A 27,745-nucleotide genomic window follows, 5' to 3' on the forward strand; every position below is an offset into this window, starting at 1 on the left:
CTTTCTATGTGATAATATATCATATTAATAATATATATATATATATATATATATATATATATATATATAATCCTGAAGCTTAATGTCGATAACTGTCCCCATATTCATATAAGTATAAAAGTAAAACTTTGCTTGGAGCTGCCAAATTCACAGTTACACATTCTTAGCGAAGTTCGCTTATACGCATGCCCGCTTCAGATGGCGAAAGAAAGCTAAGTTGGAACTGTCGTTTTAACAGTTCCAAACGCTCGTGAAAACCGGTGTTTGCGTGTTTTCGCTTATATTATTATTTTTTTTAAAAGGCTTGTTTACAAATGTTTTGTTTTTATTATTATTAAAAAAGTGTGAAGTGTTCTTGTAAATAAATATCCACCTTAAAATAATTCTCACACTTTTAAATGCGATTTAAGCAGACAAAAATATACAATATGCGAAACTTTTTTTTTTTAATTAAAAGTGTTCGGGCTTTTTACCCGTAACTAATGTTATTTTTTCACGTACGGCTTATTTTGTTTGTGTTTTTATGTAGTTTGAAATCTATTCATTTTGTGGTAGTTAAACATTACAGAATAAAAAATATTTACATTTTTTTTCTAAAGAAAAGCGAAGAAAATTTTATTTTTTAAATACATTTTAGTTAAAAAATGTTTTTAAATGTTGCTCATACTACAAACATGTAAACTGTATTTATTTTATTTTATTTTTAAAATAGACTTCGTGGCTAAGTGGGGGATGCCCTTTTCTCTACCCTGCAACCTCTCTCCCACAGAAGAGACGTTGCGAGTCTATCCTTGTTTTATCGCTATTTTCATGGCAGGTGCTCGTCTGAACTCCAATCTCTAGTCCCCCCTCGCCAATCTTTCATGAAAAACACCCGTCTAGCTGAATCCACTGTAAAAAATTTCCCCCACTCTATATCTGTGCCTAAATCAAAATGCGGATTCCATGAACAAAGCTTCTTTCTTAGAACTGCACGCCTGTGGAACTCTGTTCCGTCTGTCTGCTTCCCTCCGGACTACAACTTGGATGTCTTCAAGTCCAATGTTAACAAATTCCTAATGAACCACCCCCTTAATTAAACACTTCATCAAATCTCCACACTAACGTAATGTACTTGCAATAACCCTTATCCCTGAGTGGCTTCCGGGCCTTGATAAGTGGTGATCAATGTGTAAAAAAAAAATTTAAAAAAAAAGAATTTAACCATGGCCTCCTTGCATCCCCAAGAAATAACTTCTGTGACGGTAAGTGAACTTCAACAGATTGAGTTTTCACAGCTGCCTCTTCATGATAAAGTTGAAATTAAGAGGCCGTTCAACGCCTGATATTCAAATATCTCAGCCAGGCATTAGCAACAACAAAGTGTATATTATTAGCTTTAATTCTGACTGGTACCAACGGAAAAGTTGGCTTTGCGGCTGTGAACTAAAAAAGGCATTATTCTGCTTTCCTTGTTTGTTGTTTGGGGGTGATGTAACGTGGACAAAAGATGGTTTCAGAACTATTAGCAAAATGAAAGATAGAAGTGAAAAGCATGAGAAGTCAAAGAAGCACGTTGACAATGTAGTTTCCCTATCAATTTTGGGGACCGTAAATATTAAAGACAAACTTAGTGAGGCCTACAGACTTTCAATCAATCATCATAACATGAATGTTAAGAAGAACCGTGAAATTTTATCTAAAATAATAGATTGTATTTTCTTTTGTGGGAACTTTGAAACTCCCTTACGAGGACATGATGAAAAAGATGATTCAGTAAATCCAGGTGTATTTAGAGGATTAGTAAATTTTGCATATAAATTAGATCCAGATTTAAAGAATCACTTAGAAACCAGTAGTGTCTTCAAAGGTGTTTCCAAGACCATTCAGAATGACATACTTGACTGTCTTTTACAAATATACCATGATGAAATAAGGGCAGAAATTAGCAAAGCTTCCTTTGTAGCTGTCATGGCTGACGATACAACAGATTTGTCTGAACATACACAAATGATCATTGTTTTATGGTACGTCTTGGATGAAAAAATACTTGAACGCTTTTGGGGATTCTTTATTCCAGAAAACCAAACCGCTGATGGAATATCAAAATGTATTCTACAACAATTGGATATAATCCTTCAAGGGAATCGCCAAAAACTGATAGCTCAGACATTTGATGGTGGAAATGTCATGAAAGGCAAAAAAGCTGGTGTTCAGGCGAAAATAAAAGCAGTTTATAGTAATGCACATTTCACTCACTGTTATGCGCATCAACTTAATTTAATAATGAGGAATGCAGCAAGCATTACACGAAATGCTAGAATATTTATCTCTAACATTTTGGCTATTCCGACTTTCTTTTCTAGATCACCACAGCGTCTTTCCATTCTCAAGAAGCATCTGGATGTAAGCATTCCACGTCCATAACATACGGACCATAAATAGAGTTCATGAAAATGTTCAAGCATTAAAAAAATGTCTCACTGAAATTCAGTCAACATCATATGTAGATGAAACCGTTGCAGAAGTGACAGGAATTCTGAAATATTTGAGCGATGAAAATTTCATATTTTGGTTAGAGCTATTTCATACAAATTATGTCTCATGTTGAAATTATTTATAATCAAATGCAATCTCGGGAAATTAGCATATATAAAGTCAATGAATACATAGCAAATTTCAAAACTGCTATTTTAGAGATAAGAAACTCCAAATACTGTGAAAATCCTTCACAAACACTCAAGGCCGAAGCTAAAGAACTGTGTGACAATATATCTGTTGATATAACGGACAGATATTCTTCAACTAAACATTTAATACTTGCTAAATTGTTTAACAAGAAAAGCTTTGCTAGTTTTAAGAAAGAACTACCTACAGACGAGATATTCTTGACAACTGAAGCATATCCCATGATTGACAAACAAAAGCTTGAAACTGAGTTAGAAATATTTTATAGTAGGTCAGATATCCATGAGTATTGCAAAGTAATTGATCTCCTGAAATTTATTTTGGAAAACAATTTAAACGATGTTCTTAGTGAAATCACAAAACTCATAAAAATTATCTTGACAATTCCCATGACTACATCAGAGGCAGAGCGTTGTTTTTCAACTCTGAAAAGAATAAAAACTTTTCTAAGGAACACCATGGGTTGCGAAAGACTAAATGCACTTGCAGTGCTTTCAATTGAAAAAAAGTTCTTCAGCAATCATTCAGAAGTTAAGGAGAAAATTATCAATCTTTTCTCACAAATTAAAACAAGAAGAATGGAATTTACTTTCAAATAAATATAAGTAAGCTATTCCAAATATTTACATCTATTTAGAATTCCTTTAAGTTATTGTATTTTTATACGTGTGCATACGTATAAATTATGTATATTTTTATGTTTGTTTTATTTTTACACAATATTAAAACAATACGCATTTTTTTTAAACAACACCCCCACTAATCTTAGGCACGAGCCGCCACTGTATATATATCCACTTATCTTGTGCTTCCTTTTTTAAAATTAAATATGTTTTTAACTCTTTTTCAAGATGTCTTTTAACATGTTTTATTAATCATTTGTTTATATATATATACATATATATATATATATATATATATATATATCCAATAACAATTATAAATATATAACAACTATATTTTATATTTGTTTGAAATTTGGTCACAAAATGAGTGAGCAGTGAAGCATAAAAAATATGTAAACCTAATGCTTAACCATATATTCAAACACTATCATTTCAATGATATACACACACACACACACATATATATATATATATATATGATGATTGCAACGTCTTGTCAGACGAGTGCCACTCCCTCAGACACATGAGCCCAAAAATGACTTTTTTTTTTAGTCCCACTGGTGAATGCATACGCTCAAGCAGGCGTGACACTGAAGATGGTCATTGAGATCAATTATTACATGCTTCCAGCATTTCAAGCCTCCACACGTCACAACTTTTTCATCGCCACAGGACTATTTTTATAGACAAATACCTGAGGGAGTATCTATACACAGATGATGTTACAGAGTCTTAGCATTGTACGACAGCTAAGTCTCTCTCTCGGTTAAAAATGTTGAGACCAGCAACAAACAAGAGCAAGATAGCCAGCAACAAGTGAAACTGCAGACCAGCTTAATGCGGGTACTGGTTTCCTGTTTTATATATATATATATATACACACACACACACAGATATATACACATATATATAGTGTTAATAGTTAACTAAAGACGATCATCCAATAAAAAAACCCGAAAAAACTAAAAGGGAATTAATCAAAATGAATGTTTAAAAGAATATGCAAATTAGATCTTTTGCAGATTGATGCAATTTCCACAACCGATATATAACAAAGTTGTATTTTCTTTTTAAATAAATAGAAAAGAATGGTTTTTAATATGAATATTAATACATGAAAGAAAAAATGCCAAATTTACAAAGGTATAGATATACACACACACAATAAATATGTATGTATTTGTGTGAAGTAAACATACCTTGACGGTTCGCTGCAGATTTCATGGCCATCTCTAGTCTCTTGTCCCACGTGAATGTCCTGATGTAATCTGTTAACAAAAATAAGCAAAGATCACTGTTACTATACAGTCAATAATGGAGACTTTTTTATATATATCATCTAAGAAATTTCTTTTGTTGACATAATGTTGCATAACAGTTTTGTCTATTGTTTTTCGTTTGATAGAGATTCTTCCTGAGAAATTTTATTTCCATGGAAGGATATAGAGTGGAAAAGGAGTTTTGAAATTTTGCAATATTAATATGAGCTACTTACCAATTATGCCAACAACTAGTTCCTTTCTTTGGTCATCTTGCCCAACAAGCAAAGAGTAGTCCATTATGAAATTTTTTGCCAAAAATTGGGAATCACTGGCAATCGCTTGGCTAAGAACAACTTTGGAGTGTGGTCGGATGTAAAGAGGAGAACCAACACTCACTACAAGAAAGAAAAAGGATTTTGAAAAAGACATTATTTTTGGCAATTGTAACGCATTTTAAGAATAAACAAGATTTATTCAGAAATAATGGTGAAAAAGAATTGATCTATATATATATATATATATATATATATTTCTTTTTTTTTTTTTCATACTGTCAAATTACAGATATTATATAGAAATCATCAAAGTCATTATTCAAATTCACTTATCAGAAAATAAAGTTATATGCATACAAAGATTTTCAAATATATATTTGTAATATATAAAAAGAATTTCTGGCCCTTATACATACATATACACACACATATATGTGTGTAAGCATACATATATATGCACACACACACACACATATATAATGAAAATTTAAGTCATTTGTCGAATCAAATTTCCAAAAAATGGTGTTATAGTTGTTTACAGCTGTTACGAGGCAGTGTTTATTTTAATTCATACAAGTAATAATAATATGTGTTTGTGTGTGTGAAAAAGATAAATGAAAAAACACATTAGACATGGGAAGAAATCATCAGAAACAAGAGATTTACTGGTTTCGCTCATAATAACTAAGGTCTTAAGAAAAAAAAAAATGGTAAACCATGGGAAAAAGAAAAGAATGTGCAACTATTTGGAAAAAAAACAAAACAAAGCAAAAAAATATGCAATATGTGCGATAGAAAAGTTAAAATTAAAAACGTGGGAGAAAAAACAAAAGGAACAAAGATGGAAATATGGATGAAATGCAATAAAGATTAAGATACTTGTACAGTTTAATAAAGACATTAAAAAAATGAAAATATCGAAAAAAAAAAAAAGGTTGGCACTTGTACGTATCCATTTTGAACTGAAGATCTTCGAAAAAAAATTTCACTTAATTTGATTGAGTAGTTTTTTTTTTTTTACAGCGGGGAAAACACGTTTTTATGACAGTATGTTGAAGGTAGACATCTTTGAATTTTTTTAACATGCCACGGGGAGATAACTCAATGTAAAGTGCCGACACTCCCTCTCCAGCTTTTCTTCCCTAAAATCTAACCTTTTGCTCGGTATCATAACAAATTGTTTTTTTGCTGTAAAAAAAAAAAACTACTTGATGGAATTAAGTGAAATTTTTTTTTTTGAGAACTTCATTCCATAACAGATACGTACAATTTAAACTTTTTCTTTTTTTCGATATTTGCATTTTTGAATGTCTTGATTAAACTGTACAAGTACCAAGATTAATAATTCTGTTTAACCGTGATCAGAATTATTTATGTAGTGGTGATGTATATTGCATTACTTGTGTATAGTTTTTGACATTTTTGGATTTTATATTTCTAACCATTTTGCACAGATAAAGATAAAGGAACAGTTCTGTTATCATGGACGTGGATGTATACGAACAATTTCTTTTTATTATTACGTAAGATCTTATTCAGTCCTGCAAGATGACAATCTAAAACATCAGATATTCTTTCCACATAAAATTATTTTAAATGGATTGTAGAGAACAGAACCCATATCTGGAGCGGGGAAGATTGACAGAGGTGGATTCATATATTTCCCACTGATATTAAGGTAATGCAGTCACCTTAGCATGCCAAGCTCAGTTCTTGCTGCTAACCACTCTACCACTGTCGCTCTCGTATAAGCATAAATAAATAAATAAAAACGTACCTAGCAAGAAGTTTTCATCAAGTAAAACGACTTCCTCCTCTTGTTTACCTGTAGTGTTGACTAACCGATTATTGTTTGAGCCTTTTAAATCAAACGTCTACAAAAAAGAACAATAGAAAAATGGTTGTTAAAATCATCCAACGTGTCAAACTATAGAACGATACTAACTTGGTGATTCAGCTATTATAGAAATCTCAAATGTTGGTTTGTTTGTGTGTTTACGTGTTCATACGTCCGCTAAAAACTTTTGGACTGGTTCGAAACTGGCACCATATGAAAGAACGATGCCTTGGTTGTATAATATGTGAAAATTAGAAAAAAAAGATTAAAAGATTGGTGGTCAACTGGACCATTCCTTGTGAGGAGGGGGTCACTTTTTTGCATCGTGATTTTCGCAAGTCACACACACCTATCAAACTGAAAGTATGCTTAAAAACATACTTTGCAGGGTCATCATTAGTTGTGGTAGTCTGATGGGCAAAAATGTTTGCCAACAACTTTTTCCCTTCTTTCGCTCTTCCGTGTTTCAGGTTTGAGTCTTCCTGTCGTAGCTAATTTTTTTTTTTTGTTTTTTGGTCACACGGGCACTTGCTACTATTTTGATTGAAAGAAAAGTTGTTTTGATTCATTGATTTTTTTTTTTTTGACGGTGGGTTCCAGCATCGGGCAACAAAAAGTTCTTCTCTTTGTATCCCTTCTGCTGAAATATCTGGTGGGGAAATTCTCACCTACTTCATTTTTTGGGCAATTCTATTCTTTTATTTTTGAAATTGCTGTGAGGGTATCGATGAAAGTGCTCAATATCCTTAGTATAGCAGACTGAACTTCATGTCCACCTGAACAATGCCGGGTATCCATGCTAGTCTATCATATAAAGGAGAGTCATTTATGTGTGTTTGCATATCTGCTAAAAACTTTTGTCATCCGCACCTGATTGGGTCGAAACCAGTACCATCTGAAAGAGAAATGTCCCGGATGCATGATATGTGAAAATTAGAAAAAAAAAAGATTAATTCTGTGTCAACTGGATCAATTTTGGAAGAGGGGTCCGGTTTTCATGCCATTGTTTTTGCAAGTCATGCACGCATAATCAACTGAAACTATGTTTAAAACGCTTATTTTGTAATGTCATGACGTCATAAGCACTTGGGGAAAAGCGTGCGTTTGTCAGCTTTTGCCTTCTTCCCCTCTTTTGCGTTTCATGTTCGAGTCCGGACAACGTAGCTCATTTTTTCTTTTTCTTTTTTTTGGGGGGGTCACTCCCTGCTATTTTATTTGAAAGAAAAGTTGTTTTGATTTATTTTTTGGGGAAGGGGAGAGAGTTTCCCCCCCCCCCAGTGCACAAGCAACAAAAAGTGCTCAATATCAAGAAAATAGCTTCTCTTCGTATCCCTTTTACCGAAATATCTGTTGGGGAGATTGTCACATACTTTTTTTTTTGGGGGGGGGGGGCGATTACATATTTCATGTTTTTATCTGCTCTTTTATTTTTTAAATTGTTATGGGGGTATTACCATTGCCCACAATGGAATTAAAGTGCTTAATATCCTTAGTATAGCAGATGTATCCAAATGGAACGTTATGTGGATCCAGGCAACACCGGGTATCCATGCTAGTTTCATATAAATAGACATAAAATGCATACAAGATCCATAGCTACGTTAACTCGGTTATAAAAAAAACATGTTAACTAGATCTGAAAAGACAGTAGCTAGCAATAACAAATGCAATTACTAACCTGCGACACTTTACGATTGTACAAAAGATTTTCCATCACGAGCAGATCTTGTTTCATCCCTGAGTTTGTTTGAGTATTACGAAAACCAACCGTGTAAACACCCAGAATTTTCGCTAAAACTGTTGGTCTCTGCAAAATAATTTAATAAAAATCTCTGTAACATAATTTAATAAAAATAATTCAAAAGTAACATTCCTCATCTACACCTAACATCTTCACAATTTCACTTCATCTATACATATCTTATTATAAATTTTCATACTGTGTGTGTGTGTGAGACACTTTATCTCAGCCTACAGGTAACCCACCCAGGCAAGTAAGGTACCGAAATGAAGCTAATGACCCAGTGGATGTTTTAGTGATATTTATATCCATGTTTGGTGTATGGAAATGCAAAAAAATAATGATTTACTAAACGTTTTATTTATTGGATATTTATCCGGTAGTCACCAGAAGTTATTATCTCTCTTAATAAGTTCGATTTACTGTGTGTGTGTGTGTGTGAGACGTGGTTTATCTCAGCCTACAGGCAACTCACCTAGGCAAGTAAGGTACCAAAATGAAGCTTATGATGTTTTAGTTATATTTATATCCATGTTTGGTGTATGGATATGCAAAAAAATAATGATTTACTGGATATTTTTCCGGTACAAAAACTCAAGTTTGCCCAGCTGGGCAAACTTGGGTTCTTGTATAATAAAATAAAGTTGATTTTTCCATCTAAATTTGGACACTGTAAGACAATAAACAGAGGCGCTACATGTAATTCAAATATAATCACGATTCCAATAACTGATGCATGTGTTCAGAAATTGTCGCCTTCATAATTTCCCCACATTAATTCCGACCATCCATATAAAGCAGTCATACTCAGAGAAAGTGAGTGTAACTTTCACTCATTCTACAATAGCTACTTTTACTCTCCCATCAATCATAATCCCCCACAAACTAACCCAGTAACACTAACAACGCGGGGTCGCAGAAATACCTGGATTAGAACCTAGGCGCGGAGAAAACCCTCTCAGGGCTGACGGACCCAGTAGGTCTTCCCAGATCATCCGTCTAGGAGAAGGAAAACTCTGAAACTAAACCAAAGGGGAGAGAGGCCTCTTCAGTCTTGGATGACAACCTTCCTAGAGCTGGTGACTCAAACAAATTCACCGGTTTGCAAACCTAAATTGCTTAAGGAGTAGATAGGCTCTGTCTATCGCCCGGCTTCCATACTCCTTCTTTGCCTATTAGTCAAGCGCAGAGACACTATCTCAGTGATTCGACAGAAACACCCAGCGGTAGATCTTGTTTCCTGGCTAGGGCAATGAACGCTGTTCTTCCCCATTCCCAGCATGCCCCACCCCTAAAACTGAACATTTGGGAGTGCTTGAGTATAAGCTATGCCTGAGCGATTAGATTGGGTTGACCTTCTTCTAAAGGGTTGAGGGTACCGGATTGACAGTTCCTGGCTGCTGTTCCCGACTGGTAGTACAGGAGCCCTAACTCTTTGGTAGCGCTTAGAGCGGCTGCTCCATCAACAGTTGAATAATATCGGGTTGTTTGCAGTGCCATGACGCGCATGGAAAGGGACCCTGCACTCATCCCCGGTGGGCTTTCCTGAGGCCACAATCCTAATTGGAGAAAGGTCAGCTGATGGTCTACTTGTGATGCATGTCTGAAGCTCCGCATAACCTCTTGTTTAGCTCCCCCTTACCGAAACTCTTAAAAAAAATATGACGACAGTACAATCTAAAAATAAGCTTAAACCAGGATTAGGGACAAACAAATTCAACTTGCCTCCTCCCTTGAGGCTCTCATTCACAAATATCCGTGGGCTTAGAACTAACTTAGCTGATGTTGAAGCATTTCTCTTAACAAATACCCCGGATATCTTAGCACTAAGTGAGACTAACCTACACTCCTCCATTCCCTCTAACCACTTTAACATGCCTGGATATCTCCCACTCTGCCGTAAGGACTCTGACAGACATATGCACGGACTTGGAGTTTACATTCGTAATACCCTTCCCTTGACTAGAGAAACAAACCTAGAAACAGATGATCAAGCCTTTATGTGCTTTAGACTAAACGTGCAACACAGTATTAGCTACTATTATTTTCTCTACCGCTCTCCCTCGACTCAGGACTGCTCCATAATAAACAAAGTATCTGACAGCATAGACACGGCACTGTCCCTCGACACTAGTGCACAAATACATGTGTTTGGTGACTTTAATGTCCACCACAAAAACTGGCTTGGATTTTCTACTCACACAGATGCAGCGGGCAGCACAACCCATAACTTCGCTATATCTCACTCCCTATCACAAATTGTTACGTTTCCAACCCATTTCCCTGACCAGGAAGAACAACACGCATCACTTCTAGATCTGTTTTTGACCACAGTTCCCGATGACTGCATAGCGAAGGCCCACAGCCCACTCGGGAACGCTGATCATGCAGTGATAATGGTTGAAATCGCCCTAAACTCTAGACCCAAAACTGAAGAGCCAGTGCTCAAAACAACGAAATATTATAATAAGGCTGACTGGGAAGCCATCAGGGAACTAATTAGAGATGCTCCATGGAAAAATATTTTCTCTCTCCCTGCTGAACAATGTGCAAACGAGACCACTGACTGGTTCAAAACTGCAATCGAAGCGCATGTTCCCATGCGGAAATTTTATAGTAAGCCCCACTCTCCCCAATGGTTTACGTCGACTTGTGCAACTGCCATTACTCAAAAGCAGCATGCATACCGTAGGTTTAACCGACATAAGAGCAGTTCAAACAGACTGAAGTATATAGAAGCTAGAAATAACGTTAAGAAAGAAATAGCGACAGCTAAGAGAGAATTTACGGAAACCACTAAAAAGCGCATCGAAGCACAAAAACTAGGAACTCGAGACTTCTGGAAAATCTACAACAGTGTAGTAAATAATGGGCAATCAACAATTCCCCCACTAACCAACAATCACGAGGTTGTCTCCTCAGCAACCGACAAGGCTAACATGCTTGCCAGTCGGTTTGCCTCAAACTCCACACTGGACCCTTCCAACCACCCCCTACCTGACTTTCCTATGCGGACAGACGCCACACTAGACGATCTGAAAACCACCCCTGCTCAGGTGCATGCTATCATAAAAAACCTTGACACCTCAAAAGCATGTGGACCCGATCTTATCCCAGCTGTGCTATTAAAAAAGTGCTCAGCCGAAGTAGCTCCAGTTCTCTCCAAACTCTACAACAAATGTCTTAATGAAGCTTGCTTTCCGGGCTGTTGGAAAACTGCTTCTGTTGTACCAGTATTCAAGAATTCTGGCGAAAGGACAGACCCATCAAATTATCGCCCCATTAGCCTCCTCCCACTTTTTGCCAAAATATTTGAGACCATAATTAACCATGCTCTAGTCCATCATCTTACAGATGCTAAACTACTGACTGACAAACAATATGGATTTAGACAAGCCCGTTCCACAGCAGACATCCTCACCGTGATCTCTGAACGTATATACCATTCACTGGACAAAGCGGGGGAAGGCAGAGCGGTAGCTCTAGATATATCTAAGGTTTTTGACAGGGTATGGCATGAGGGTCTCCTCAGTAAAATCAGATCATACGGTATCACTGGTAGAATACTTAACATAATTAAATCCTTCTTAGATAAGAGAAAAATCCAGGTAGTCCTCGACGGTCGCACATCTAAACAATATGATATAAATGCGGGAGTGCCCCAGGGTTCTATCCTTGGACCTCTATTGTTCCTGATATTCATAAATGACCTCCCCGACAACATTGCCTCTGAGATGGGTATATATGCTGATGACACTACACTCTATGGCAGACACGACAGGAAGACGAATGAACACATTTCTAAAGAAATGGCAGAAACAATAGAGGAAGACCTCCAATCTGTAGTGGAATGGGGACAAAAGTGGTTGGTCGCCTTCAATGCTGCCAAGACTAAACTAGTTTCATTCAATAATTACAAGAAACCCTCTCTACCACCCATAGCAATGGCCAACGACTCTTTATCTGAGAGTCCATCTTTCAAACTCCTTGGCCTAACGTTCACAGGAAACATGAGTTGGAACAATTACATTGAAGGCATTGCCAGGGCTGCTGCAAGAAAGGTAGGCTCTCTCTACCGTGCTAGAAAACTACTAACACCCGAAAGTATCCTGTACCTCTATAAGGCCACCATTCGCCCATGTATGGAGTATTGCTGCCACATCTGGGCTGGTGCATCTGCTACTAGTCTCTCGCTCCTTGACAAGGTTCAAAAGAGAGTCGCAAACCTGATAGGCCCTGAACTGGCATCTAAGCTTCAGCCTCTGTCCCATCGACGAAATGTTGCATCCCTCTGCCTTTTCTACAAGTATTTTAGTGGTGAATGCTCTGACGAACTGCAATCACTTGTGCCCCCACGACGCGAGCACCCTCGACAAACCCGACAGGCTACTAGATCCCACCCCCACACTGTAGAGGTCCCTAGATGTAAAAGATCATTTTACTCCAATAGTTTCTTCCCCAGAACCGCAAGACTCTGGAATTCCATTCCAGGTCCCTGCTTCCCCAACAGTACTGACGTGCAGAAGTTCAAGTGTAACGTGAACCGACACCTTGCTGCCCAAATCCCTACATAGTACCCAGTAGTTGTTGCCCTGATAGTAGCCCCCTACACCAAAGTGGCAATTTGCCTTGTTTGGGGTGAAAATGTAATAAAAAAAAAAATAAAAAAAAATAAAAATCACCATGAATTCTTAATTTTATACTTTTTTTTTCGGCTCAGGCTGTAATAGTTTTATTTTGTTATTGCATTAAGCTCTCTCAAGCTTAGGGACTTACTTTTGTTGCATTCTGATTGGCTGATGTCAACCAGATTCGTGGAGTATTAAAACCTTATTGCCAAACACTAAAAAGAAAACTCTTCCATTCAGTAAACCACCTTTGCTTACAAAATGGCTAGAATTCTAAGATTACAATGATTCTATTTTTACAAAAAATATTCTTATGCAATACTTTCGGTTTTCACACACAGTAGAATTCCGGGTATATGGTGGCCCTAGGATATGGTTTTACAGGTTGGAATGCGAGGTTTCCCCTGGTTACGGTATTTGCCCTGCCTTACGGTGTTATTTATGTTATTTGATTATATACATGTGTTTTATATACTGCATTGTATTTTGTTACTAATTTTTTGTGCCATATATATATATATATATATATATATATATATATATATATATATATATCTTCTATATAAATAAAATGAACTCATTTTTTCCCGTCTGATTTTGACATTAATAGGATTAAAAATCAAGATATTTCATGCAAATATAATATGCACAAACGGCAGAACAATATCTGAGGTGTGTTATAGGCTTATTATTTCTCAAATTCCTCGATAATCTTAGATTTCTATACTTTTTCTGCTGAGAAGTCACGGCCAAAATCGGTTAAGATCAATGGAAGTGGTAAAATATTTTCTCTCTAATAAATTCCTCCTCCCCCTGCCACCACTTAACACCGTTTGGGGATCGTTCACAAGGAACAGTTGAGAAGAGAACACTGGTTTGGCTTCGTAGTTCTTTCATGTGAAGTTATTTAAAATCACTAAACTAAGCTGCAGTGCTCTGTGGCGTAGTGGTTAGCGTGCTGGACAATTCACATTATATTTTCACGTTCGCGCCGACCTACTGTAGTCGTTTTTTTTTTTGTTTTTTTTCCTAAACAACTGGAATGGACTTTTCTTGGTGGCCGAACTGTTAACATTCCAGATGTTTTTTTTTTTTTTTCACACTTTATTTTCCTACTTTTACTCATGACTCCGGGTTTGATTCTTCCTACTTACCTACCATAACATTTTTAACCCCCCCCCCCGTCCCGGAAACAAACACTCGGGCAACGCCGGGTACCCCCGCTAGTATATATATATATATATATTACTCATGTTCACCCTAACAAGCCATATCGCCACTTAGACGTAAGGGGCTACTATTTGAGAGCCATGCCTAGAAAAGATTAAGATGTTGGTTTACATTACATTTAAACTTTTGCATATCAGTACAGCCAAGCAAGCAGATAGCAGGAAGGGAATTCCTAAGTCTAACTATTCGAGGGAAGAAACTATTAGAAGAGAAAGTTTTCTGGTATTTAGGGACCTCAACAGTGAAGGGATGAGATTTTGTTGCTAAGCGGGTTTGTCAGGGATATGAACGTAAAGGGGGCACAAGTGCAACGAGTTCATCAGAGCCCATTTCATTAAACTATTTGTAAAACAAGCAAAGGGATGCAACATTGTGGCGATGGAACAGGGGTTGGAGCCTAGTTGACAAAGAGGGACCTATTAGATGGAAACTTTTTTTTTTGGACCTTATCAAAGAGAGAGGGGCTAGTGGTAAATGCACCAAGCCAGATGTGGCAATAATACTCCATGCATTGGCGACTGGTGACCTTGTAGAGGTGTAGGATACTCTCAGGTGTGAGCAGTCTTCTAGCTTGATAGAGAGAACCCACCTTCTTCGCAATGTCCTTCTGTGTATCAGTACAGTCAGAGAAGCAAGTAGCAGGAAGTGAATTCCAAAGTCTAGCTGTTCGAGGGAAGAAGCTATTAGAGTAGAAAGCTTTCTGACATTTAGGAACTTCAACAATGAAGGGGTGCGATTTTGTTGCTAAGTGGGTTTATCAGGAATATGTACATCAAAGGGGCACAAGGCACAAGTGTAACAAGTTCAGAGCACATTCCATTACAATATTTGTAAAACAGGTGCAGAGATGCAACACTGCGGCAATGGGACAGGAGTTGGAGCTTAGTTAACAAAATGGGACCTATTAGATTGAAGACATTTTGAACCCTATCCAAGAGGGAGAGACTAGTGGTAGATGCGCAAGCCCAGATGTGGCAGCAATACTCCATGCATGGATGAATGGTAACCTTTTAGAGGTGTAGGATACTCTCAGGTGTGAGGAGTCTTCTAGCTTGATAGAGAGAACCCACCTTCTTCGCAATGTACTCAATGTATTTGTTCCAGTTCATATTGCCTGTGAATGTTAAGCCGAGGAGTTTGAAGGAAGAATTCTCAGGTAGGGTGTTATATGTCATGGATATCGGTGGTTGGAGAGGTGTAAATGTTAAGGAGAGCAGCTTAGTTCTACTAAATAAAATATTACCAACCATTTGCAGCCCCATTCCACGATGGTCTGGAGGTAATTTTCTAACAATTCTGCTATTATCTTAAATGTATCTACATCTGTTCTTTCCTTATGCATGTTATAGATTATTGTATCATTAGCAAATATACTCATCTCGAGAGGTCGTTTATGAATATCAGGAATAATAGTGGTCCAATGATTGCCCCCTGAGGCATTTCCGCTTTAATGTTATGCTGCGTGGATGAACATCCATCAATGAAAACCTGGATGGTCCTATTGTCTAAAAAGAATCTAATTATATTTAGTATTCATCCAGTTATAACATACGATTAAATTTTCATTAACAGCCCTTCGTGCCAGACTTTTTCAAAGGCTTTGGATATATTAAGTGCTACAGTTCTGGCTTTGCCTGCTTTATCCAGTGCATGGTATATGCGTTCAGAAATGACTGTTAAAATATTTGCAGTAGAATGACATTACCTAAATCCATACTGTTTGTCCGAGGATCATAGATCAATCTTTGCCATACAAAAATGAACGCTTATTATGATTCTTCATCTTATTAACCGTTTGATAAGATATCACTCAATGAGTAAAAAAAAAAAATCTTCTATTTTAAACTGTGAGATTTTCATCTATATTTTCCAGTGATGGAATGATTCCGATACAATTACCGATTCTGTTCTATATTCTCAATTGCGATACCATGACAGATTCTGATACTTTTTAAATCTTCAAATATTTAGCTATAAACTTGTTTTTAAATTGGGCAGAAGTTAAAAGATTTTTACAGAAATCAACAAATTTTGAAAAACAACATGCTTGTATATTCTCACCTGTTCCAGGTAAGCCTTAGTAACGTACTGAAAATAGTTTGGTGCAAACCTCTGGAACGCCTCGGCCTCAGCATGATTCATTTGTTTCAGAATAAAACGATTATCTGAAATGGATAAGAAAAACATCAGATACAGCAGTTAAGACATCATCAATAGTAGATGGGAGGAGATTTTGCACTAAAAATGCAATTTTTACAAACATCGATTTTTACTTGAATGTTGCTGACAATGTTCTTATTCACAAGGACAGAGTTGGATGCAAGGTCATTTTGTTGGAGGGAAAATCCAGCACCCCGAAAGGGGAACACTGGATTGAAACAAAAATAAAATTTTCTTAGTCTAGGAGAATTTCTCTTATCATCAGGAGAATTTCTTCTCATCATCAATGGACCTGAGGTCATCTCGTCAGCATCAGACAAGGCCAAACTATTTGCCAAGAACTTTGCAGCTAATTCTACCCTATGCGACGAAGGCCATCAACTCCCCGTATTTCCCCCTATAACAGACAACACGCTATGAAACATACAAATATCTGTGCGTGAGGTCGCCAAGCTAATCAAGAACCTTGATTCCAGTAAAGCAACTGGCCCTGATGGCATTCCAGTTATCGTGCTGAAAAAGCTTCAACCAGAACTTGTCCCCATACTTACAAAACTATTTAAGCGTTGCATTAAGGAGAAACCTCATCAGTATGCCCTGTATTTAAGAATTCAGGTGATAAGTCATCTCCCTCTCAGTACAAACCAATAAGTCTCCTGTATGTCATGAGTAAGTTGCTGGAATCCATATTAAATAGAGAAGTAGTCAACCACCTCAGCAGAAATAACCTTCTTAGTGACATGCAATATGGTTTCCGTTCGGCCAGATCTACAGCAAATGTGCTAATGGTTATATCTCATAGGATTAGTGAATCTCTTGACAATGGCTTCCTCTCTAGGGCAATTGCTCTTGACATATCAAAAGCCTTCGATAAGGTATTGCATAAGGGCCTACTTCACAAGATTTCCAGCTACGGTATAACTGGAAATGTTTTCTCAATCATTAAATCATTTCTCTCTGATAGGCTCATAAGAGTAGTGGTTGATGGGCAGAAATCAGAGGCTGGCAGTATTAATGCTGGAGTCCTCAGGAGTCCATCCTGGGCCCAACTCTCTTCCTGATCTACATCAATGATCTCCCAAAGCACATACTTAAATCATTCGTTGACATCTATGCTGATGACACGGCCATCTATGGCAACACATCAAAGGCCGTAAATGACAAAGTTCTCTCTGATTCTCTCTCTTCTGATCTCGAGCGCGTGGTACAGTGGGGGAAGAGGTGACTGGTTACTTTCAATGCATCTAAAACCAAGCTCCTATCTTTCCATCATCAACACTCTGATCCCCATCTGGCATCAATTGAAATGGATAGCTCTCGTCTAGGGGAAGCCCCATATTTTGATAAGCTTCTGGGCTTGACCTTTACTCCCGACCTGAAATGGAATACGTACATCAAGTCTGTTGCCAAGGCCGCTGGGAAAATGGTAGGATCCTTCTACCGCTCCAGAAGATATCTCACCCCTGATGCAATTCTCTATCTATATAAAAGCCAAGTACGTCTAAGGATGGAATACTGCTGCCATATCTGGACAGGAGCTGCTAAAAACAGCCTATCCTGCCTTGACAGAGTACAAAAGAGGCTTTGTGGCTTAGTGGGGGTTGCCCTTTTCTCTTCTCTGCAACCTCTCTCCCACAAGAGAGATGTTGCGAGCCTGTCTTTGTTTTATCGTTAATTTCATGGCAAGTGCTCGTCTGAGCTCCAATCCTTGGTCCCTCCTCGTTAATCTTTCATGAAAAACACCAGTCTATCTGAAACCACTGTCAAAAATTTTCCCCACTCTTTATCTGTGCCAAAACATAAAACATAGATTCCATGAACAAAGCTTCTTTCTTAGAAGTGCACGCCTGTGGAACATCTGTTCCGTTTGCCTGTTTCCCACTTGACTACAACCTGGATGTCTTCAAGTCCAACATAAACAAATTCCTGATGAACCGCCCCCTTAAGTAAGACACTTTATCAAATCTCAACACTAATTTACTGTACACGCAATAACCCTTATCCCCGAGTGGCTTCCAGGCCTTGATAAGTGGTGACCACCTTGTAAAAAAAATAAAAAATAAAGTGTAATATTAGAACAGATACTACACTTTGATATATTTGCAGAAAATATGAAAGAATTTACATTTTAAACAAATTAGACACAAGATCATAATAAAAGTGGGATAAAAAGGCGCCATTAACCATCATGGGTCTAAACTGACACAAATGTCTAGCCTACTCTTAACTAGAATCATCTCAGTCACTACAATACCACATTTACTCTAGGGGGGGGAGTGATCGTCCTACTTGAGATATCCCAATATTTGTTGGAAATTTTATTTTTAAATTATATTTATGTTCAAATATTTGTTTGAACGATATAGCGAATGAGGAAAGAACAAAAACACAAATGATTCTGTTACTAAACCGTTCCCAAGCTTTTCTAAATAATAGACTCCCAACTGTTTTCTGATTTATTCAGAATCGAAAACAAGCAGGTCAGTCTCTAAATGGAAGTGGGATCTAAGTGGAAGAAAAATACAGATGGACAGGGTTTGAAGAATGGATAGTATCCTTCCAAGATAAACGCACTTTGGGAGAGACCGAGGAAAAAAAAAAAAAAAAAAAATGGAGACTGGGCATTTTAGAGAATTTCTATTATCAGTGGAGAAGGAGGAATTAATTCATTCACTCAAACTTACTTGAAGGGTTGAAGTCCAACAGGACCAGGAATCACATGCGCCATACTCTAGCAGTGACTAGCTACTCATACTCGAGCCCTTTTTATACAGACGAGCTTACTACTTTATTCATATTTTTTTTTTTTTAAAAACTGAGGAATATATTACACTTCTATCCTAGCTTCTGCATAGAGCTCACAAAGATTGTGCCTCAGGATTACTGATTTGCATGAAGTCCATTTTGTTGGCTGCATGATTGCAACAAAGCACAACAGTCGCAAGTTAAGGTTTAGTGTAGAACTCACAAAATAATGACCTTGTGCACATGACTGTTATATACAAGATAAAAGGATGTGTCGCAATAATTGTTGAAAAATATTTAATGAGACATGAGACAGACTCAACAAAAAACAAATTTATTAATGCTATAAAAATAAAACAGAACTGTCTATGCATTTTGGAGAAGCTAATTTGTAGCACAAGATTTGTAATAATATTTAAAAAAAAAAAATTGTTTAAATCTTTTTGATGAAAACACGAAGATTACATTTTAATGGGGAAAGCATCTTCCTTCTTATTGCTTATGTTACTAAAACTGCAACGTAACTTACGTAAGTTCTCATTTATGGATGGCTCGTTTCTGACAGACATGGTGGAGTTGAATTTCTGAAGGAATTAATGACCTCCTCGTTTGCAGCTTCAGTTTGTGCAATTCTTTTTTTCACCAGAAGGATGAAATCTTAATTAAATTTGCCCTTCCCATGAATTTTATTATTATTATTATTATTATTATTATTACTATTATTATTTTTATTATTTTTATTATTATTATTATTATTTTTATTATTATTACTATTATTATTATTATTATTATTATTATTATTATTATTATTTGTGTCAAGAATGGGAGACCCGCTTCTTAGTGAGAAGTTAAATTCTCTGCTATGTCGACAGAAATTTTCCTGCGTCCGCTTGTCTTCCTGTTCCAAAAATCACTGCTGTGCTTTTTAAATTTATTTTTTTTTTTTACTTCCTTCCCTCACAGTGACCCTTCCTCCAAGCAACAGGCTTCTTGTAATTTGATTAGTCGATCACTGCTATTCGAAATAAGGATCTGTAGCAGAAACAAATGGAATCTTTTTATTCCTCGAATCAATGCCTCTCCCCTGTGCTATTTGGCCACATACTGACTAATCAGGGGTAAGGCGCATTGATCCTTCCTATCCTCTAAGGAATTCGGCCAGCATCCGGTTTGAGGAATAAGAACTCGTCCTTACTGAGAGAGAGACACCAAACAGAACGGACCTCCCTTTTCTTCTCTCTCTCTCTCTCTCCACATAGCACCAAGTAGCTGGAGTTCAGCATTTGACAAGCAACATATCACATTCTCCTTAATAAACCTTTTCTGTGTTACATTTTATGAAGTTGTTGTGTTGACCCCTTAAAATATTTTTATATATTTATTTCGAGTTAAGAAAACGGCAAAAGTCCAGTGCATAACAAGGAAATAGCGCCTTTTCTTTTTTTTTTGTCGAGCTCGAATTTTTTAAAATTCGATATGAAGTCAACAGCTCCGTGTTTATTTTTCTTTGCCGAGTCTGACGAGGGGTTTTGTCATCGTTGTTCATCCGCTGCCAGCGAAATTCTTTTTCCTCGCCGTCTGTATACCCAACAGTGTTGTCTTTAGTAAAATAACGGGTGATGTGCCGGTTGTCTAAAGGAAAAGAGTTTTGGAAAAACGAGGTCCATTAGCACGAAGAGGAAAAAAGGGGGGTTCAATGCCAAGATTCTTGTCGGTAGTAGTTCACTTGTTTTACTTTGTTGAAAAATTCGTTCTTTGGGGCTGAATTTTAGCTCGCTGGTTTTTCTGTGCTGTGTCGGGTTTTACAAAAAATGAAAAAGGTTTGCCATTCAGAATTGCTTGTATATCACGAGGGGGGGGGGTCACCATTTTTGGGTTTTAAATGCTTTTAGGGCACAACCTAATAAAATAAATAATTCAATACAAGCTTCTGAAATGACGAACACAACTTCATAAAATGTAACACAGAAAAGGTTTATCAGAATCAACACACGTGTCAACACAAAACAAGTGTATTCATGCAAGTAATGTGAAAGTCTTGCATTCTGGCGGCGATGAAGTTGCTGAAAACGTTTTTGATATTGCTTAGATTTTTGAAGCATTTCTCACGCAAAAAATTGTTGAGATGCTTGAAAAGTGGTGAGAGGTATGGAGAGTACGGCAGATGAGGCAGAGTTTTGTAGCCCAATTCATTCAACTTCTGCAGGGTTTAGCAATGTGTGGTTGGGAATTGTTGTGGAGGAGAATTTGGCCTTTTCTGTTGACTAATGTTGGGTGTTGTTGTCGAAGTTTCTGATGCATTTCATCCATTTGTTGACAGTACTTTTCCACCTGCATTCAAAAAAATAATGGATGGAACCGATGACAGACCACCAAACAGTCAGCATGACCTTCTTTTGATGTAACTCTGGCTTTGGGAAGTGTCATGGAGCTTTGTTCTTGTTGGGTAAAAGAAGATGACACTTCATAACGGCGTTTCTTTTAGTTATCGTTCAATTCATGAAGCAACAATTTATCAAGTTTTTTTGTCTTTCCAAAATCGTTGTATATATTACATCTAATTAAGAAGCAAGTTCTCGAACAGTTGTGCGTGGATTGGCTCCGACTAAAGCTCTTAATTCATCGTTGTCAGCATCCGATGACTGACCACTACACTCATCATCTTCAGTAGTGGTTCCTGGGCCAAACGCTTTGTTTATATCGCAAGCCGTTTCAGCAGCTTTTCGGCCTAGCTTGAATTGAAATAAAAAATTGTGTGTATTTGCTTTTTTTTCCATCTTGTATTCAACATTCTGAAACGAAGAAAATTGTTTTATATAAACGATTAGATAGAATGAAAAACATTCTTTAAAATGATATAAAGAAAACACATTATAACAAAAACTTATTTGAAAATATGTCATTTGAAATCAAAATTTAAAATTTTGAAAGAACTTTCTTCTCAACCTAATATTTAGCATCATACTTTAAACATCTGACAAGGTTTTATTTCTTTAAAATAATTCTAAAACTCACCACAGGTTTTTGAGAAAGCTGATTTGGATTTACCTCCATTGGCACACCAATGCTTACAATGCTGGAGGGAACGGATAAAGCTGAAAGCAATCAGAAATGGAAACATCACATCAAAAGCAGCATTTCTACATTGAATTCTTCTAAAACTTTGGAAATAACATCTTTTCGTAGAGTCCAATATCTAAACTCTTCATTCAACATGAATTCGAATACGTAAAAGATGCAGTCAAGTATGTTCCCTCTACTCGACTAGAAAACTTTTTATACATGTTAGTATCCTATAACTTGATGAAACCACCATCCGTCTATGCATGGAGGGCTGTTTGCACATGTGGGTTGGTGCACCAGTCTTCGACAGGATACAAAAAAGAAATTTCTAAACTAACCTGTTCTGCACTGCCTGCCAAGCTCCAACCCCTGTCCCATCACTGCAATGTTGTATCCCTGTGCTTACTTTATAATTACTTCCAATAAACTTCTTACACCTGTATGCACTCAATGTAAATACCCTTGACAAACTTGACCATAAAAAAAAATAAAATAAAATCCAACCCCTTCACTGTAGTGATCCCCAAATAGCAGAAAACTTTCTACTCTAATAGCTTTTTCTTCAGACTACTTGTGTCTGGAATTCTCTCTTCACTCTATGTTTCCCAGACTGTATCAACATGTAGAAATTTAAATGTAATGTGAACAAACATCTTGCTGCACAACTTCCCACTTAGAATGCCACATTTAAATCTGGTCTGTAATTACAGGGTGGAATGATAAATTTGTTACCCTAAAGAAAAGAACACTACAATTTTATTTTAAAACATTTGTTGAAAAAAACAATTCAGGTAACTTGATTATGTAGTAGAGCTGACATCTATTTAATGTAGCTGCCTTCAGCCTCAATCACCGGCATCGATACAGGTCCAGAACTGAGAACTGAGAGCATGCCTTTTCCACAAGCGCCAACAGGAGCACAGCAAATACTCGGCAGATGGTGGCAGTCAAGCTGGCTTTGATGTTGTGGGAGGTCATGTTGGTGATGTTCTCGATGTATGACAAAAAGAAGTAGTCCAGCAGGTTTTCAAGTTGGGGAGGAGGAGGAGGAGGGGTCAGTGAGAGAAGAGTACAAAGTTGTAGCACTTCCCCTGAAGCCAAGCCTGGGTATCTTTAGATTTGTAGTCCGACGCCGAGTCCTGTTACCACACCTAGGATCTGCTAGCGGCCACCTGATTACACCAAGGGATCACCACACTCTTCAGCACATCCAGATACACTTTTGTGTTAACTTTCAAGCTGACTTTAAAGACGTGAGGTGGCATGATATGGCCCTCACTTTAAACCACACCAAAGACCATAATCACGGGTCGTCCAATGCATTGCGCTGCGCCTTCAAGCGTTGAACCATCTGAATTTGCATTTTGAAGGTGCTGGCAATGGTCCTGTTGTCCTAACTTGGATCGGTAAAGAGCACGAATTATACAGCGGCGTACTTCTGATCTCGCTCCTTGAACATTGTGCCACTTTCTGACACGATAGAAGGCTCGTACCGTTTGCTAACTAGTACACCACTTGTACACCATTTGCTAACTAGTACACCACTTGCTAACTAGCAGACGGTCTGCAACAAAAAACAGTTTTTATCAAACAGAAACGGCAACAATTTTATCGTTTCACCTTGTATACTAAAATCTTACATCTCAGTGGCAATATACTTTGTGATGAAAAAAAAAATATAATTCTTGTTAAAAAAACAAAAAACAAGAATTCAAAGGGCAAAATTGTATGTTGTTTGCTTAAACTAATTAATCTATATATCTATAAAGGTGAGAATGTGCGTGTGACTACAACTCTTAACCTCTGTACTCAACGAATTATGGGTACATCATACAGATTTTTCTTTATTTTTGTTTTTTAATATAAGGGAATTCTGGGCGAGAACAAAATTTATTTTTTTGGGGTGGGGGTTTACTTTTTTAATGTAATTTTTATTTTTAAATTACAAAGCTTTCTATTTGCTAAACCAACTAAATATAACGAATAAGATTAATGAGACCAAAGTGATGATTAATGGTTGTATATACGGCATAATCACGTTGACACAGTGGTTCTTGCGAGATCACTGAAGTTAAGCAACATTCAGCTTGGTTAGTACCGGATGGGTGACCCATTTGGAAATTCTAGGCGGTCTATCCACCACCCGCCCGCAAGAGTTTCAAAAACCTAATTTTGTCATCTCCACTAATGGGGGATACACATGTGACTGAGGACCGCTTGTGAATTTTATACTCCCATGGAACTTCCTCCTTTGGAGGAAGCTGGTTAAACCCGCATAGAATTAGTGCCGTTTCCATTCCAATGGTTGTAATGATGATGACAATAATGATGAACATATATTTTGCTGTTGCTGCATCAAGAGTTGAATTAAGAAGATATATAAGCGTAAAATGGATCTCCAACCAAATATGATGAAGGAGAGTGTAAAATTAAAAATAAAAATGGAAGATAATCCACAAGTCGGAACAACAAAGTAAATCAGTGATCAAGATGAAGTGATAATACGAAACTCATGAAATTATTAATATGGAAAAATGCGCGCATGAAAAGTAATATTCTTAAGATTTTATTAAACCTGGAAAAGTAAAGGACAAGAAATTCAACCTGGAAAAGTAAAGAACAAGATATTCTAGTAAAGTAAAAAATAAGAATTTTTTAGACTTAAAATATTGCAGCTAAAAATAAAATTTGAATATTGATAAATATTCTATTTATTATTTGCATATGTTGTTGTTTATTGTTGAGTTAGAAAGGGTGTCAGTCGCTGGATTGAACTTATTTCCCCGCTATTATTTGCATATATTTATGTAGTGAAAATTGTTTGAATAAAATTAATTCATTAGTTAGTTAGTTAGTAGATGGAATTAATAATTTTATAATTTACATTAAAATTAATAATTTTATTATATCATAATTAGGATCATTTAATTCATTTTTATGTAAATTATAAAATTATTAATTCCATCTACTAACTAACTAACTAATGAATGGTTGAATGATTAGAAATTTTCTGAAAATATGCAGATCAACTTACACATCTTCTCCTGCAGGGAATATTAATGTGCGTAACTGTCGGAACTCTTCAGCAAAATGGACACGGCAGTAAAAGCGAGATGGTGTTGCATCACAAAATTCTGGAAAATAAAACAGAAAATCTATATATCTATAAAAGTGAGAATGTGTGTGTGTGTGAGATGATGCTTCTCCGCCTATATACTCAATGAATTTTTGATCCACAGACTTGAAATTTGGTATATAGGATATTCAGATATGTGGAAAACTTTAATCTGTTTTCATCCGGAAAAACGACTGCTAAGGGGTTAAAGTTGAAAAATTGGTATGCGAGACTTGTCAGATTTTTATCTGTTTGCTAACTTTTCCACAAATGCACATGGGTGAATTGTTCACATTACAGATTCCTTATTTTAAGTATAAGTAGATTTGGAAAAAACTTTTAAAGATCATATCACACTGATCTAATGGTTACCATATTTGACTCACTGCCTTGAAGTTTTTATTTTGATCTCAGCTCGAATAGTTTTTTATTTTTACTTATAAGAAGTGAACTGTTCAGAAAAAACATAATGCTCGCTTGTATATGTCTCAGTTTCTGTATCAATTAAAATATATTTATACATATTTTACGACTGGGCAACACCAGGCAGTCTTCTAGTATATCTATCAAAGTGAGAATCTATGTGAGAGAACACTTCTCAACAAATTTTTTATCCACAGGCTTGAAATTGGGTATATAGGGTATCAAACATGTAGAAAACCTTTTAATTGGTTTTCATCTGGAAAAAAGGGCTGCTAAGGGGTTAAAATTGAAAAATTGAGTTTTATCCGTTTGTCAACGGTTTTATAAATGCGCATGTGTGAATCGTTCACATGGCAGATTACATATGTTAACATAGTAGGTTTTAAAACACTTTAAAGATCGTGTGAAGCTAGCCTGATGGTTATCATACTTGACTCAATGGTTTTAGGTTTTGGTTTCAATCTCAGCTCAATTTTTTTTTTTTTTTTTTACTTACAAGAAGTGAACTGTTTAGAAAAAAGCGTAATACTCACATGCACATGTCTCAGTTTCTTTACGCCTTCTTTTACTTCATTTTTTTCTAAGGCACTTAACGTTACGTTTAATACATACAGTATTTTTATTTATAACCAATAAGAATTTTGCATTAATTAAAATATAACATTTATGCATATTTTAAGACCGGGCAACACCAGGCGGTCTGCTAGTATAATATAATTCCAGGTTAACATTTTCCAGAGGTGAAGCAACCAACGAGGTTCATACAAGAGTGCTCAATGCCAAAGTAGGGCAAAATATACTTTTTATTTGTTTTACATAAGCATTAATATGTTGCTACACATTCATGGGTATGTTTCAGTCAACCAGTAACTAGAGACCTCTTCAGGCGATGCTGCTTATACGAAAAATATGAACTCTACTTTCTACAGCAGCTGACGTTAGATAGAGAAAAATTAGAATATATTAAATCTTGCAATGTAGAAAAAAAAAAGTGTGTTTACTTACGAATATCAATATGAGGGTTGCTAGCTGGCTTCCGAGGTGGGTTGGTTTTTTCACCGTCCGTCTGTGACGCAGCATTTCCATCAACGACATCTAAAAGTAAAGAAAAAATTTACATGCAATAAAGATTTTACATCTTAAGTTGACTATATATATATATATAGTCATCCACATACAGTACTGTTTTGCTGTATCACAGCTAATCAGTGCGGCTAGACTAGCATCTCTTCCTAACCAAGGATTGAACCTACAACCATCTAGTTGATAGCAGTTCTAAGCTCTGGCTTATAGGATTTGTGCTCGTAAACGATCCCATCAAATGTCTATTTATATAGCCACTCACCTGCCACTTTTACAGTGCACGACCTGCTTGTTTATTTACAAACAAACAAGCAAATTAAGTAGCAGGTAATCCTTTTATGATAGTGCTCTACCCAAGGAGAGGGGCTTAAAATATATCTAGCTAATATATATATATATATATATATATATATATATATGGCCGACCTGTAACAACGTGGGGATGGAATTTTTTTCCCCCCCAAACGAAAGCACCAGGTTTATCATGTACAAAATTAACTTTTTCTTGGTAACATTGAATGGAAAAAACATCTGATGAGTTGGTGAGAAAGGAGATTTTTATGAACACATAAAATCATAAAATTGCAATTCCATTAACGAAACGGCTGTAATGAAGAAATCCAACATGAAATAAACAAAAGTTATAAATAAGAAAAAAAATGTAATTCTTTCAATTATATACAGAATTTCAACAGTTTTGTAATATATATATATATATATATATATATATATATATATATATATATATGAGCAAACAGTTAATAAAATATGTTAAAAAACACTTTGAAATTAGTTAAAAACATATTTAATCTGAAAAGGAAACATTAGATAAATGGATAGTCCTTAATCCGCGGAGTTTCGAAGGAATACTTTCCTTCTCATCAGAGGGT

General features: G+C 36.3%; 1 protein-coding gene across 17 annotated transcripts in view; it reads right to left on the reverse strand.

The window, feature by feature from the left end:
• LOC145291930 (1-phosphatidylinositol 3-phosphate 5-kinase-like) overlaps positions 1–27,745 on the reverse strand; it is a 279,737-nt gene that overhangs the window by 6,759 nt on the left and 245,233 nt on the right. For all 17 annotated transcript variants that reach the window (XR_013869506.1, XR_013869503.1, XR_013869501.1 and 14 more), the window contains 8 exons: positions 26,778–26,867; positions 25,269–25,368; positions 22,187–22,266; positions 16,328–16,431; positions 8,346–8,474; positions 6,608–6,704; positions 4,789–4,950; positions 4,493–4,561 (listed from right to left, as the gene is read on the reverse strand). Coding sequence is in view for 4 of the 17 variants with exons in the window: in XM_080137845.1 (XP_079993971.1) it covers positions 4,493–4,561; positions 4,789–4,950; positions 6,608–6,704; positions 8,346–8,474; positions 16,328–16,431; positions 22,187–22,266; positions 25,269–25,368; positions 26,778–26,867 (831 nt within the window). In the remaining 13 variants the exon portion in view is untranslated. The remainder of the gene's footprint in view (positions 1–4,492; positions 4,562–4,788; positions 4,951–6,607; positions 6,705–8,345; positions 8,475–16,327; positions 16,432–22,186; positions 22,267–25,268; positions 25,369–26,777; positions 26,868–27,745) is intronic.

The sequence above is a fragment of the Euprymna scolopes genome, chromosome 13 (assembly GCF_053919585.1).
Source record: "Euprymna scolopes isolate OS-2025 chromosome 13, ASM5391958v1, whole genome shotgun sequence".
Taxonomy (NCBI): Eukaryota; Metazoa; Mollusca; class Cephalopoda; order Sepiida; family Sepiolidae; genus Euprymna; species Euprymna scolopes.